Source organism: Apteryx rowi, unplaced genomic scaffold (genome assembly GCF_003343035.1).
Source record: "Apteryx rowi isolate R43461 unplaced genomic scaffold, aptRow1 scaffold_27, whole genome shotgun sequence".
Classification (NCBI taxonomy): Eukaryota; Metazoa; Chordata; class Aves; order Apterygiformes; family Apterygidae; genus Apteryx; species Apteryx rowi.
In genome coordinates, this window is record NW_020449085.1 from 4,362,608 (window position 1) to 4,378,416 (window position 15,809).

General features: G+C 46.0%; 1 protein-coding gene across 1 annotated transcript in view; it reads right to left on the bottom strand.

Moving 5' to 3' along the window:
- Positions 1–2,036, bottom strand: part of UBE2Q2 (ubiquitin conjugating enzyme E2 Q2) — a 54,311-nt gene extending 52,275 nt beyond the window's left edge. The window contains exons 1-2 of the mRNA XM_026068379.1: positions 1,928–2,036; positions 102–226 (exon numbers count right to left, since the gene is read on the bottom strand). Of these exons, the coding sequence (XP_025924164.1) occupies positions 102–226; positions 1,928–2,036 (234 nt within the window). The remainder of the gene's footprint in view (positions 1–101; positions 227–1,927) is intronic.
- Positions 2,037–15,809: the final 13,773 nt, after the last annotated feature.

Sequence of the window (15,809 nt, forward strand, 5' to 3'; positions counted from 1 at the left end):
GAAGGGGCCAGCGCAGGCCAAGCTCCTCGCCCACCGCGCAGCCTTCCCCAAGGGAAGCGGGCGCGCGCTGCCTCGAGAGGGGCCGCTGCTCTTCGCAGTACCTGCGACACCGGGCAGGTCCTCCCCGCGCCTTCGCATCCCGCTCTCCACCTCCCGCCTCTCTCGAGACAGCTGGCTGCTATTTGGGGGCAAGGATCGTCTCTCTCCTGGAGTCCCGGGATTGTTACTGGGGTGCAAGTGATACTGTTGCACTGGCCGTCCTGTTTCCTGAGCAGCGTTTAATTAATGCAGTGCACGCGCACCAGAAACTGGAATAGGGGATCGCCTTTTTTTGCATTGATATTTTATATAATATATAAATCTTTAATTCCAGAGAAACTGGCAGCACTTCAGAAACCACAAGCTGAATCTTGTCAAGTGGTGAGAACTCTAATCGTGATCCAGAAGAGCAGTTATACACATGCCCAGCTCCAAGCATATGGAAGCCTTATTGACTTGTGGGCTTGAAATCTCCTATCCTTCCAGCAAAAAGAGCTGCAAACAACATACTTTGCTACAAAAGGGGCCAGCAAAGGTTGACACTGGTTGAAAGACTCTTAATGAAAGATGCCAGAAAGTCCACAGAGAGCAGAAAGCCCTGTTTTTCTCCAGGTATCATCTGAAAGACTCCTATTGTGAAGCGCATGCGATCTTCTTCAAAGGGCTGAACTGCCCGTTGGCACAGATCGTGTGGCTTGTGCAGCAAACACAGAGCGGATGTAACCGCTGTCTGTCCATGCAGCATCGGGCAGGAGACAGACCTTAGTGAGATAAGAGAAGATTTAAGCACAAGGCACAGTAGCTGTAACAAGTCTTGCTATGGAAAAGGGAGGGCCTGGAACAGCCTCTCTATGGGAATACTGGAGACGAAAACCAAACAAACCAGACGTGGTAAGGCATTGCATGATGTGGTGCACGAAACAGCAGAGGAATGAATTTCGTGACACAGTCCTGTTCCCCTCATATAACAGGATTTTGGCCTTGAATGCCTCACTGCAGCAGATATGTGCGTAGGCTCTAAACACCAACGTAGCAGCTCAAACCGCACCTTTCATCATGCCCTTACCACAGTCATCTCTGCCCCTACATCCGCTCTTCTCATTCTCCTTGTCCTCCTTCAGTGTCCTCATCTGCTGCCTCTTCGTTGACTGTGATGCCCCGGTTTTTGGCCGCTGGGTAGCTGAGCAGTGGGTACATGCTGGTGGGCCGGGTGTGTGCCATGCACGCGCTAGCTGGCCAGCTGGCTGCAAGGCAGGAGAATTTCTCCCAGCCACCCAGTGATCCAAACATCACGGTGTCTYCTGCCCATCTGGCAGGCCAAACACATTGCTTAATCGGCCAAGTGCGTCCTGCAAGCCATATGTTGTTTAAGTCTGGTCTAGAACCTTCCCCGGCTCCTTCAATCTGCCCTTCCGTTGCAGGCTTCAAGAAGCGACATGCAGCTGCACACACACCACTCCCCTAATTCTGTTGCACTTCTCTATATTTAGGACGCATCGTGCAAGCTGCAACGTAACATCTCTGCCTAGGAATTCATTTCTGTGATAAGCACCATCAGCACACATCAGGGATCCCTCACTCTTCCGGATACAGCAGATTGCTTCAGAGGTGTAAAGAGTTGTTCGTCGTGTCTGACTCATCCCTGTTCTTTCCTTCAGGGACTTGCCCAGGGGCTTGGACATGAGTCTCACATTGGTCACAAAAGGACTCAGGAAATCCTGAGTTTCCCAAAGACTGAAATGAAAGTACACGGGGGAAGACCTGATTATCTCTGGGTAATATGGGAAGCTAATCCTGGCAGAGACCCTCAAGAGGGGTCAGATTCTAGTAACTACACATGCTCTTAAACTTCCCTTGATCTAGTGCTTCTAAGCACTACTTTTCCTACCTTCGCCTTTCCCTGTGTACCACCCCATCGTGGAAATGGGAATCAACCCAAAGTCCTCAGGACCAGCACTGATTGCTGCAGATTTCCTCAGCAGCTCGTGCACATCCATCTTCAGAGCTTCCAGTTAGGGCATCCGGAGTCTGCAGGGTCCCCCGTGGGACACCTGATAGCTGAAACAAACTGGCTTGTGTTTTGCAAGAGGTCTAAATGCAAGTGTTCTTTAGCTTACCTAGTGGAAGAAAAAATAGAAATGCAAGTAAAATAATAAACACTTATGCATATTCCTTACCTCAGATGCTTGCTTCACCACTCTTGTGCCTTCTTTTCACTTGTACTAGCGTTTTCCAGGCATTACAGAATCCATCCTTCGCCTTCCTCTTCCTGAATGTGCATCTTCCACATCATGGGAGCCTCTCTCTATTTACCATACAGCTAGATTTGTTTCTCTTCCAGGGCTCTGCACTTTGGCCAAGTCTCTCTGTTATGAAAATAACATACCTTCAAAATCCTCCTTGTTTCTTTTCCCTCCCCTTCATTTAAATATAACCAAGTTTTCTAAGAGTCCTCAACCGAAACTCTTGGAACAACCAGCTGATTCCTCACTGCTTTCTCAGGTAGAACTGGCAAGAAAGCAGGAGGCAAACAATTCAGACCAAAATTTTCTTTCCCATTAGCATTTACTGCCTGCCCTGTCTCCGACACATCAGCTAGGCATGTCATGGTGAGAGGCCAGCAGCAAGGGGAGAAGAGAGCGGAGGGGAAGATGAGTTCTGGATAAGCCAGTAGAAGGGAAATGAACAATGACATTGGATGGATGGACTTCCATGAAAACATCAAGAGTTGTTTGGGACTTAAAGAAAGGATGTACCAGAGCAGGGATGAATTTTAGTGCATGTTAGTCCTTTTTGTCCTGTGAATGCCTTTACCAGGTCTGCTATATTTCCAGCTTTCCTCCTAAACTGAAGCTCCTGCAGATTCATTTGAGGGTTTGTGTCTAACAGAGGATTGATTTCTTTCTCCAAGGGTAGTTTATGGTTTTGCTTTTCAATCTCACTTCTTTCATTTACAGCCTTGCCCTTAGAAAGGGTCTTTCTGTTTAATTCTGATGTCGCCTTCCTGAGAGGGTTGAAATGGCAGGCACTGACGAAGGAACTGCCATTTTAGAAATAAGACTCAGCTCTCATCCCCCTGAACCTCAGAAGGAGGAGAAAGAAAAGAAAGGGATAAAGTGAATGAGATGGGAGAAAGTGTAAACTGGTTTTAGCTGATCCTGGGATTGAAAAGACACTTAAGTTTTTTCCCAGGTAGCAGCAGAACTTGAAATGAGAAGACAAGCAATAGCTGATACCCAGACAGAAAAGGGTAAGGTGGGAACCTGTGCTGAAACCTGGGGCACAGGCAGGTTACAGCCATGGCAGAAAGACCGTGGGTCAAGTACAAGATCAAGAGGATCCTGCTTTTCAAAGATACAGTCTAAGCTTTCTCCATCACCAAAGCAGGTCTTTGTGTCCACTTCTGAGCTTTCAGCATCAAAGCCATTGCTTCAGTAATGAAATCATTTTCAAAACACTTTAGAAAACCAATACATCAATACATAAAAGGTGATGAAACTGCTGGACATTGCAGTTTCAAGAAACACCACATGCAGTGGACATGGGATTGCTTAGTCCCTTAAATACCTACTTTACTTTTAAAAACTGTACCTGTTAAGGAATGACATTTCAAAACCTATTTACACCCTGCAGAAGCTTTGCATGTATAGCAGTGCTGTTGCCCAGACATGCAGGGAGAGGGGTCAGAGAGGTGCCCACAGGGACTCAAATACTTTGACAGTGAGCTTAGTATTAAAAAAAAATGTAGCAAGGTTCTAGGCAGGATGGTCAGAGACTGCTGAAGTAATTTCAGYTGCAATTTCTGTGAATCCTTCCCCTGTGGCTGTCAGCAACTGAGTCAAGTAGGTCCTTCCTAAGAGTGTTTTTGCTCAGCCACTGAAGAGCATTTGTAATCTTAAATAGGAAACATCCATAATTTTTTGTTAAGACTTCATTAATGTTTGTAGATTTGTAGTACTGATCATATTTAGATATATTACTGAACAGAGTATATTTCAGAACAGTGAAATGCTGAATAGTGTCTGCAAAGCAGGGGTAATGATACGTTTCTGCTCCATATGAAGGTCGTGGGAATTAATTCATTAGCAGAAAGGTGCCACAGGAAAGCAAAGCCACGTTAATCACAGTTTTGCGGTGCTGGGGATGGGGATTAGAATCCACTGTACAAACACATCAGAAACCAAACTCCTTACATGTGAGCACTTCACAATGTACAGTAAGGAAATATGCCTAGTGTTGCTCTTCGAGGGTTCACATAGCTTCTTAAAAACAGATGAAAAACGCCTATGAAAGCAAGAAAACACTGCAGCTGTACCTGAGGCTTGCCATATCATAACCTAACAGGACAGGCTGTGACAAAAGGAAAATGTGGGATCATTTTTCCAAACCCTCCATGGGTGAGGGGGGATGTAGGTGCCTGGAGCATGGTTCACAGTATAATAATGCATGTTCTCTGCCTCCCTGGGACTTGCCGCCCTTCCTTGGGATCCACAGAGAGTCATGAGCCTTACAGGGCTCAGTCAGCTTATTTCCCCTTGTCACCGCAGAAGCTTAGCAAGGGATGGGCAGGGAGCAAAGGTCAGACATGAGGCTCAGTCCTGCTAATACCTCTTTGGCTGGAGGGGGGAGTGAGGGAAAATGAGCAGATCCCTAGATCAAGTACTCAGACTGCTGCGATGCACTCTTAATCACAGCTGAATGTGCAGCTCTTTCATCTCCTTTCTTCTGTAATTTTGATAGGCAGTGAAATAGTTAACTCTGTCACTATTTAAAGCATCAACACTGGTCATCAGAACTGGCATGCACTGAGATGAACYGGGCAGGTCGGAGTTATTGTTTCAGATTCTGCAGACACAGCCACACATCAGCACATCAGTTAGCCTGGAAAACACTAATCAGATGTATCGCAGCAACCGCAGCATCCAGGGCTTTTCAGTTATTGTGATTATTTTTTGTAGGCAAGTTTAGCTTTTGGGGAACAAAGCAGTGCCAGTGCCAGGACTGTCTCTGATCACACCCTCAGCAGAAAGTGCAAAGTGCTAGGCACAGGATGCATCCTCCTTCTGTAGATGGGGGAAGTCAGATACCTTTGGGGAAACACTGTCATTGCCGAACTTGATGCACAGACACTTTCAGGACCTGAACATGCTCCACCACTGCAGTAACTCAGCTAGCTTAATTTCTGACCCAGCCTAGGAAGAGACTTTCTCAAAGCTACACAGTGAGCTGGTGTCAGTGCTGGGATTTGTCCTGCTGATGCCCAGGTTATCAGTCGAGAAGAGCTAAGACACGCCGAGCCTGGGGCCCGTTGTGCAGCAGGCCTGCGCCCAGCCTTGTCGCAGGCTGAACCAGGCACTACTCTGCCCTCTCTGGCCTTGCCCCGTCCTACCCCAATGCTCTCCCTGCCCAAGGGGAGCAGGGAAAGTGCCGTAAGGACTGTCAGAGCCCTGCTGCAGTTGTGTTCGTTCCTCTGTGCTGGGAGAGCTCGGGGGGAYGTGGAGCAGGAGGGGTGGAAGGGGGCTCAGGTCTGAGCCCTTTGGGAAGCAGTGAAAGGTGTCGCACCCAGTTCAACGGATGCCGACGGTTTTATGGAACAGGGTTGGCGTCAGTCAAGTTGCTCCCTAATGTACCTCATAAGCACTTTGCTCTCACTGTCACCATGACAGGACCGGCAATGCTTCACCAAGGCCACGAAGCATCCGTGGGAGTAAAGATATGGGCAAGCTAGACCAGTGATTTTTAATGTTTCTCTCATTTGCAGGCCACAGGGGTCCATAAACTACAAGTCAAGACCTATCAAGATCTAGTATGGATTTTTTACATACTCTGCTTCTAATGATCTTTAAATACCAAACACAGAAAATCTAGTTTGGTAGATCCAGCACTGAAAAAAGTGGTTAAGCTGGAAAATTAACCCTTATCTGTACAGATGAAAGAAGAACAGAAAAGATAAGACAATTTTCTCCATATAAAGACATTATAAAGATGACCTGAAGGATGAAGAGTTACTTTATTACTGAGAAAAAGTCACAGAAAACAGCAGTCTCAGAGAATTAAATGCAAGGCCAAACTTAAGAAGAGAATGATCCTAGCAATTACCATTTTGTAAGTCTGACWCTTTTCCCACAAGGAACAAATTCTGAGCACAAAAAGCCACTAACACAGCTGAAGGATAACAGACTCGCAAGCAGTTGTATTTGTCCTGCAGTTTCTAAAGAAGGGAACCTCCTATAGCTTTACAACATCAGTGAATGGAAAGAAAGTGGCAGGACCAACATATTTGGCTTTAAACAAACTGTTGAAAGACTGAATCACAAAAATTTCAATATAACATTTTTCATATCTCTTTTGACATAACAGCACCCACATAGCTTGAGAACTGGCTTAAGAACTGTGAACAGGGAATAAAAGTAGCAAATTACTGAGCAGAGAAAAGGTATTTAATGTGTTTAAAACTGATTATGGTAGTGCTGTGTTAGAGTTGATCTCAAAGATTTCATAGTGATCTAGAAGAGACGATGACTGATGAAATTATCAGATGATACAAAGTGAGAGGTGTTTTGAATAATGAGGACAAGGAAATAATTCCAAGAGGTGCAGAAAAATCAGAAACGGTAAAAGACCAAACAACTCCCTGACCTGTAAGCCACAAGCCTAGTGAATCCTGATTTCCTATAGATTTATGTTTTTATATCACCATCACACTACATCCCACTTGGTCTCATTCTATGAATCTCCCCACCCTTCCTGATCCTCCTCCCCGTGTCTCCACACTTACACTTTCTAAAGGATTCTCTAAATTTCCTCCCCCATCCGCCACCTGTTTTGGCTATGGAAGAGGCAGCAGATACTGTGGCTGGTTTCAGAGTATATTTTGCCTGGCTAGTAAGTATGTGCAGGTGAGCTCTGGTTTGTAGACAGGATAAGACCTGGGTTCTAGCAATATTTCCCAGAGGGGGAATGCTTTCTCTCCCCTAGTTAGTTATTCATTTTTAGAACATCTGTGGAACGTAACATTTTAAGACCTCTATGTTTCTATGAAATTTAGTTTAAACTGGACAACAGGTTCAGGAGTTATTGGGGAGTAGAAGAACAAGACAGACAGATGGTCAAACATGTCTTATGCAAGTCTAACTTAGCACTGAAAACCAGTGCAAATTATAAAATACATGATGTGTGTGTGTGGAATCCTAAAAGAGGTAGAAACCTGGAAAACAGCAAGGTCTGGCTGGAGTTGAGATAACAGAGAACCACGAATTGGACATGAGTTTACTCCTTCGTGTGGCAGCAAGAACAAGGTCAGGGTACCGTTAGGCGGTGTGTGCCAGTATTGCTGCATAAAGGAAGGAAAGCACATCCCCTATCTGGTTAAGGAAGATTTAGCTGGCTTGGAGAACCAGCCTCATATGAGCACCATAACTAAAGAATGGTTAAATACGGACACACGAGCTSCCACAGGCACAGGAGGAGAGGAACAGGGCGGGAGGGAAGGAGTTAAAGGGCCTTTATCATCCCCTCCCCACATTAACCCGTGGCCAGATCACACAGCCCAGCGTACATGCGATTGCAGGGCCCTGCATGGGTGTTCTGGCTCGCAGTATCTGCAAGCTGCAAGCACTAAGCAGAGAGGGATTATTTAGTATTGATATATGGAGGAAGCTGAGGATTTAAGCATGAAAAATGAAATTCAACTGTGAAAAGGAAAACGTGACCTGAATGTAATCCCAACGCTTCCTGCCACTGTGAAGTGAGGGGCGGTGGAAATCTCCCCAGGAATGCCGCGGTGCCGAAGAGCCTCCTGAGAATGGTCCAGCAAGGGCAGGAGCAGTCYGAGGCACGCAGGACGGCAAAGCTGGCTGTGACTCTGTGATTTCACTGTGACAAGGCAAGCTGGACAAGGTGAGCTGTAGCAAAGACATGTTGATTAGAGAATGCTTAGAAAGCTCCCCGGCCCAGATGTTTCAGGGAGCAAAGTCTCGCCACACTGACAACCCAGTTTTAATTTTTGATAGGCTCCTGACAGCATTAACAGCCCTGACGAGGCTCAGGAAGGATTTCTGACAGATCCCATCAGCAACGCTGGCATTTTTCGGTGAGCACACACTACCATCTAGCGTTGAGGGATTTTGCTGCAGAAAGAGGATTAAAAACAAATCTTCCCCCAAGGGACTTTGCTCTGGCAGCTGCCTCCAGCTCAGGGCTCCTGTGGCACAGGGTGTGGGTCCTGGCCACTGTGCGCCGCCCGCTGACCTCAGGTGGGTGCCTGCAGAGCACCCAGGCGTGGGATGGGAGGTGGGTGCAGGCCCACCAGGTCTGGGGGGGGGTGTTAATACTTTCTGTGCTTGGGAGGCAAAAAAAGCAGTAATGCCAGTGACCCTGAAGCTAAAGAAGAGATACCGACAAAAGAGAGCAGACACCCATTTCTGCGCTCTCAAATTGTTTCCTAGCATTCAGGACAGTCAATCACATTTTATCCGTTGCCTAAAAGGGATGGCTGGGAATGCACTGGAATAGGGTGACTTCTGAGCTGCAGAGGAGCTTTTGTCAAAAACTGAGCAATCTCTTGACAAGCCCTGCAAGAAAGACAGAGAAAAGTGGTTTACTGTTCCCCTTGCCTGTCTCTTCCTCAGCTTCTTGGCAGCTGATCTGGGCTTAAGTTAAGGAAAAGTATACAGTACTATTAATTCAAACATCTAATCTGAGGAACTATCCCGCTATGGCTGTTGGCCTCGTGAGTGACTATGACTGACTATAACTCTTTCATTTTTTACATTGATTGAGGTATTTAACAAAATGATTGTATAGATTTGATCCTGTCTTTTTCTCCAGGCACTCCGGAATCAGTAAAATCAACAGAATATTCCCCAATTTATCTTTGCAGGTATACAAAGGCTCACAGCTTCCTCTCCAGGCAAGGAGATTAGCCAGTAACGTTTTCGGGCCCTTTTTCATTCACAAGATTTTCGCTTTTTACAAGAAGAGCTTTTAGAAATGCACAGTGATTTACCAGCTGGTGCAGCTCAGTAAATAGCAGAAAGATTTGTCCACAAACATTGCTTGAATTGGAAGCGAATTGTGACTCAGCCACGTTTATGAACCTTCTGCTTTCAGTCTCACAGAAGCTTATGCTTCTGGGATCGTCTTGTTTTCCCACCGACAGAAAGTGTCACAAATGCACCGAAGCCATCGCGGAAGCACGAACGCTGTCACCTGCGTCAGGTCTGCCGAACAGGCCTCCCTGGCACAAGCACAGGTCAGACCCGAATGTCTCACCTTCTCGAACAGCTGTATGGTTGTGGCTACATCCAGTCATCAACCACTGAAATTAGCCAAAGCATCGACCTTTAATGGATTCTTGATCTGGTGCTGATTAATTCAGGCTTCTCACTGCTTTGTTACCCAAATCAGCCAGCCAGAGGACTAAAAATAACACCGTATGACTCACAGGACCAACGAACAGGAATTATAAGCTGGGAATGTACAGAATATGTTCTAATATATGGAATAAACCACTTGTTTAATTCTGATAAGCAGCCCAGGGAGCTCCAATGGAGGCCTTCAGCGAGCTCTGAAGGAGTTTCCATCTGAAGGATGACATTTCCTTGCTGAAGAAGTACCTGAGTATTTTTTCTGTAATATGATTTGGGGAACAAAATACTGTAGTTACTGTGAATGAGTAAAATGTTACATGTTATTTTTCAAATGTATTTGCAATAGGAATTGAACAGAATAAATAACATTGCCTCCTGTTGAAAGAYACATGAGTCATGGTCCCCAATTAAAAGACGTTTTAAAAATCTCAGATCTTCAAACTAAAATACATTCAGGGTTCTCTTTGTCTCCAAGTTTTCTTTTGTTTTCTTGGAGACATAAGGATCATATTTTCATGCTTTTCTCAGCCACTTTGAGTGCTAAAACACTCCTTAATAATGAAAACTGCAATTCTTAAATACTTAATCCAGAAACYGAGTCTTTAAAGAGAAATACAAAATACCCTGTGAGCAGCAATATCAAAATTTCATTTGGAAGTATGACTGCTTCTGTTAGGCTGAAATCATGATCAAACTTCTACATTCTCTAGAGTAATTTTAAAAACGTTATTCTCTTAATACAATTAATTGAATTAAAAGACATCCAGTGTCTAAGTGTTGGAAGTAATTATGAAAATAGACCAGATTATTCTAATGTTTTTTAAGGCTGCAGAAGCAGGGATGTGATCTAATCGAGCATTCAGTCTCCAATACAGTCCCCTAAAAGCCTTGTATTTGTAGTATCTTTAAAACAGCCCTGTATTTGTAATTTTGCTGACTGTGAAACCCGCACGCTATTTTGGCTTAATTAAAACAACCAGAGGGTTTTAGCGGGCCACATCACTCTCATCCAGGGAAAAAACGAAGTGCAGGCTTCGCTCTAGGCACACAAGCAGCACCATAGAAATAACTGGGATTTAAGCACGTACTTTATATTAAAAGCAAATGCTCAACTGTTTGGCTGGATCGGAGCTGTAAATCTTGGTGATGCCATGGTTTCTATGACAACTAAGTGTGATATTCCATGAAAGATTACGACTTAAAGGAACACTCTTACATTTAGCCTTTTCAGCTGACAGTCCCAGCTCATCCTGCAAAGCCCTCGCGTGTGTATCTACTTGTCCACGGCCTGTCAGCTTGCTGGTAGCCGAGGGACACCATGGCTGCAAGGCAGGAGGCCCCAAGCCACCTTCAAAGCAGCAGCGTGGGGTTGTAAGCCCCATCCCCTGTCCGGGGAGCCCTCACAGCCTGTTTCCTCCATCGTGGGGCTGGACCATGTCCTGCTGAAGATGCACGTTGCACTGAGACCATGCTCAAGGCCTCGAGGTCCTGTCAAACTGCCAACAAAACTCTAGGAGAAGCAAGTCTCAACTCCACAGTCTCCCTCCTCCCATGCCAGCAGTGATCTCTGCAGGTTCACTGATCCTCCCAGAAATGCCACTGCACCTCTGCTTCATGATTAACAACTCCTCTGTTTGTCCCAGCCACTGGCTGGTCTCATCTCTTGGAGATGTCCTCCAGCTAGCCTCATGGTCYGCAGCCATCTCCACAAACATAACCAGAAGGGTATTTTCATCCCTACGGGTGGCCCTGGGGGCAGGTGCCAAAAGCAAATACATACCTACTGAAGACCAAAGCTAACTCCAGACTAGCTAGTCTAGAGCTGGACAGGAGACAACTGAGAAGAAGCAGACTCTCTCACCACCCTTCTCTTAGTACCATGAGCCCATATGTTCACTGAGGACCCCCACCCATAGGGCTTCAGCAGCCAGCAGTCATGGTACCTTCTCCAAGGCTCATGTACTGTGGCCAAGATGAATCTCGGCCAGCCCAAGCACTTCAGTCAGGAACATGGTCTCCTCTGTCTCACTGTGTCCCACCTCCTCATTTCCAGAGAGCAGTCGGTTCTCGGCCGCTATGCGTTCAGGACACGGTGATGCATCTGCTATTTTTACAGGCCAGTGAGAGCCAGTGGTGCAAATTTGTCCAACGGCCCATTTAAGTAAGGGGCACCCTTTGTAGTGAACAGCTCCCTTAGACGAGGGTAAACGCTTTGCCAGGGAGATTAGTGCCCCCACACTTGTGAAGTCATGATATTCCTTACAAATAAAATCACTGACTATAAATAACCGGCACGTTTTCCATCCTATGAGATTATGAGTCGCTTCCTTGCAAAACAGATGAGCTCACTGAAAGATAATTTTGTGACGGCCAGATAGCTTCAACATCAGATTGAACCCATCATCATTAGTCCAATTAAAGCTCGTTTTTGTCCCAGGAAAATAACTGATGCACTGATAAACTGCTTCCGTTCACTGTTACTGCAACATCCACAGCTGCTGTGAACACATCCACGTAATCAATATGGCTCGCTAAAAGGTTTCTAAGTGAGTTAACTCTTCCAGGAACAGGCCAGATTTCCAAGGGACTATTTGCTTACAAAATCTCATGCTTTTTGTTCTATGTTTCTTTTACTTACAGGGGCATTAAGTCCAACCAGAAGCTGATTGCACACACTTCAGCAGAACATAATACGAATGTCGCAGGCTATTACTGTAATTCAGGTTGGCCTCAAGGCTACTTATCCCCTATAAAAAAGACTGAACGTAACCTGCCTCTTGACAGAAGTGGGTTAGGGAGCGACTGTCCGTGCAGCCGCAGTGGCACAGCACAACCCACTGCAAGGGCTGGGAGACGAGGGGCCCCCGAGCAGCCTTTTGCCCCAGCTCAGCAGCAGCCACGGCYGCATCTCCACAAATAGCCTCAGTAACACAAGCAAAAGGGCCTATTTTGCCGTCACGCGGGGCTGCAGGCCATCGTTTGCCACAAACTGGGTCCCACGGCCCCTGCCCAGTTTGGGTGGCATTGCCCRCTCACCACCACAGGTGCAAATGCCAGGGTGGCTCCCAGGGCAGCAGGGAATTGCGCTCCTGCTGAAAGCATGCGGCTGCAGCTGCCGTCCTTAGGGTCCTGCCCTGCTTTCTGGAATAGATTAGAAACATTTTCAGGAGCCGCGCAAAGTCTCTCTGGATGCCTGACTTTACTGCACATCCAGGAGAAACACATCTCGCAGGTCAGCCTCTCCCTGCCCTGCTTCAGGAGGAGGACTGCCTGGCACACAAGCCTGCACACAGTTCTCAGGAGATTGGAGCTTCTGCTGTTTGCTCCAAGCAAAAACCCAAACAGAAACTGCAAAGCTCTTCAAAAGCTTTGCTAGCCTTCTGTGAGCAAAATGATTGAACTTCAGACTTACTCATCCACAAATCTCCTGTTTGAATCCAACACTTTGATTTCATATGTTTGCTGCATTGTGGAGATACAGGTTTTCTAGCAGCCACAGATACCGCTACAAAACCCACCATTCCTACTTGATGCCTGCAGCCTCAGGTGAGACCTTCSCAGCCCGAGACACCTGCTGAGTCTCCTCTGGAAGCTAACTCCAGACAGTCACATACCAAGCAACAACGCTGGGGGCTGCATAGGCATAAAAGGATCTACAGAGACATATTTTGGTACCTGAAAGCAGATATCATGAGTTATGGTCTTTCACAAGGGCGAGGCAGTGAATTCCTCTTGMCCCTAACAGAGCTTTTCATCTGTTTGTAACTATATACTGCTGCTGTTGTCACTAGAAATGCAAAAAGGCAACTCTGGGCTCCCCATGATGAAATGCAGACCCTCTAACGTGTTCAGCTTGAATTGCACCTCAAAGACCAGACAGAGATGACAGAAGAATGAATGGCTTTAAATAACTTGTCAAAATCCTTTGGGGAGATAAAATATTGTATGTTTTATGAGGGGCTTCCCTCYGTCTGAATTTCTAATTTGCTTTTTGTGACTAAGAGCTCAGATGGGATTTGAGCTGAGAATACATATCCTAAAGGAGGGTTTCCAAAGTTTTTTTCACACTGGGATACCAGGCTGGTATCTGCGTGACACCATCCATAAGCTGCAGAGCAGCAGGTCGGGCCTAACGTCCTGAGGAGGCTCGCGCAGCCGCGGAGGCTTGCCCAGCCGCAGAGCCCCGCGGCGCAGCCCTCCGGGACAGGCCCCACGGCACCGCGGGGATGAGCCGGGGCGGCTGGTGCCAGGGATGCAGCACCCAGCTGGGCCGGCTGCCTCGGGCTGGTCGGCAGCTCTGGCCACCTCAGCGCCGGTGACAGAGGCCTCGTGGACTACGAGTTCGAAAGCGGGGTGTCCCCAGAGGCCGGGAATTCTCCACGACCCCAGTGGCAGAGCTCTGCCTTACCGGCACCATCCAGGGAAGCGAGCAAAGAGAACTAAATCTTCCAAAATAAAGTCTTTGTGGAAGCTGCTCCTCTTTGCGGCATTTGAAATTTCCAGAGGACCGTATCAGTCACCGCGCAGCAATGAGTGGCATTTAAACCCAACCTTTCAAGGAGAAGCTTCCCTGTAAAGGGGATACTGTCCCCTGGTTCAAAAATCACATATCTATCAGCATCCTTTCAGCTCCTATTACAACATGTATTGCCTGAAAATAATTCCTTGTCTCCCGTAGTTTCCATTAGTTTGCGCTGTCTGCCTGGCAGCCTTTTACAGGATTTCAGTGTTTTCCCAAGAGTGTCAATCATTTTTCCCTGATGTTTGTGTGTGGGTTTTTCACACACCAGTCCAGAGGAGAAAAACATTTTAAAAAAAAAAATTTTTTTTTAAAGAAAAAAAGAAAAAAGTGATTATAATCCACTCAAAGCAGCTGTTGGGGAACGTGTAGTACCAAGAACTCCTTTAACTTTTTTCAAAGCGACTGCATTTCAAATTGCCTGTCTCTCTTTAGGTGTAGAAGGCATAGCCTCCTGTAACAAAGGGAAAGAGCACAAGTTCCCAGACAACCAGAGTCTGTGGAAATTTTAAAGTCAGTTGAGGAAACATAATGTCATCTCCATAGATTAAACAATGGTTGGAGCATAAAAAGTCAGTGAGCAATGTAATTTCTGTTTAGTACTTACTTACATTCGTTTAAAACCACCAAGCTGGGTAACAGTGTACGCAGCAACCTATGGCTCCTCTTTTTACAATGGAAAAAATGCATATAGTTATCAAGACAAGAAACCCAGCACTTTGTTTTCTTCCAGGCACTCAGTAATTAGTGCTTCACTAACTGTATCTTTAATTCTACTCTTATTGGTTCAATCAGTTATGGGCTGATTACTCCACAGTCCCCAAAGGCAAGATCTGAATCCCCCTGAGAAGACACCTACTCTCGACTCCTGTCTCTGGCCAACTCGAGACACTGGAGACGGAGGAAGCTACAAGGAACTCCAGAGTGAGCAGTTATRGAGACATAACTTAATTAAACTCCTTAGTGCTAATTTTTGTCACCCTTTATAAAAAAGCCTGCCTCAAGACACTGTCCAGTACATGTAGAGCTTCTAAGTCTATCTAGATAGGGACAGAGCTTGTGGTATTTTCTATGAGTTGTATAGCTATGAGCAGTCTTGCTGCTTAATATAAACAACTTTCTTCAACACATTTATTTCTAAGCAAGTGCCATTTGCATCATTTATTTGCTGTTCATCAAAAGTCAGGGGAAAGCAAAAGAAATAAGGAAAGAGCACGGTAATACTTCCACAAAAGTAGGACATCTTTTCATCTTGATTCACCTCCTGTGAGCAGCAGACAAGGGAAGGGTTAGAAGGAGGATCTCTCAGACCTAGATATAATTAATCCCAAACAGCTGACCAGGAGATGGCGTGAGAGGAACAGTTTTCAAAGAAAATCACCAGCTGTGGCCTGCTGATTGCCAGCCACCCTGGGAGCCCAGCTCTCAGCCACAGGACAGGACTCCCCAGAGGACTGGAGCTGGGATTGAAGGCAGCCGACCTGATGGGAGACATGGGCAGATAGCACATTTACATGTTCAATTAAATGGATATTTTTGTTTCACAGATCCCATTTTCCCTGGAAATCGGACATATTCGGAAAATCTGTAAAGCATTATCACAAAAAGGAAATACTGATGTCTGAAATTTTCAGGAGGGTTGGGGAGAACATGATTTTTAATATTCTTAAGACATCTGGGTTGGTTTTCAGAAGGTTGTGCAAGCACTACACTCTTTGGTGGATATCTCAGCACAAGAAGTCAATGACAATGAGGTAGAACTGGAGCATTTTGGTTAAATCACTGCAGCTGCTACGGGTTTGTGTTCATCTAGAGGATACCAAAAACCAGACCTTCAAAGATGATTCCTTATGAGTTGCCATGGAAGGGTTCTGCTCTTC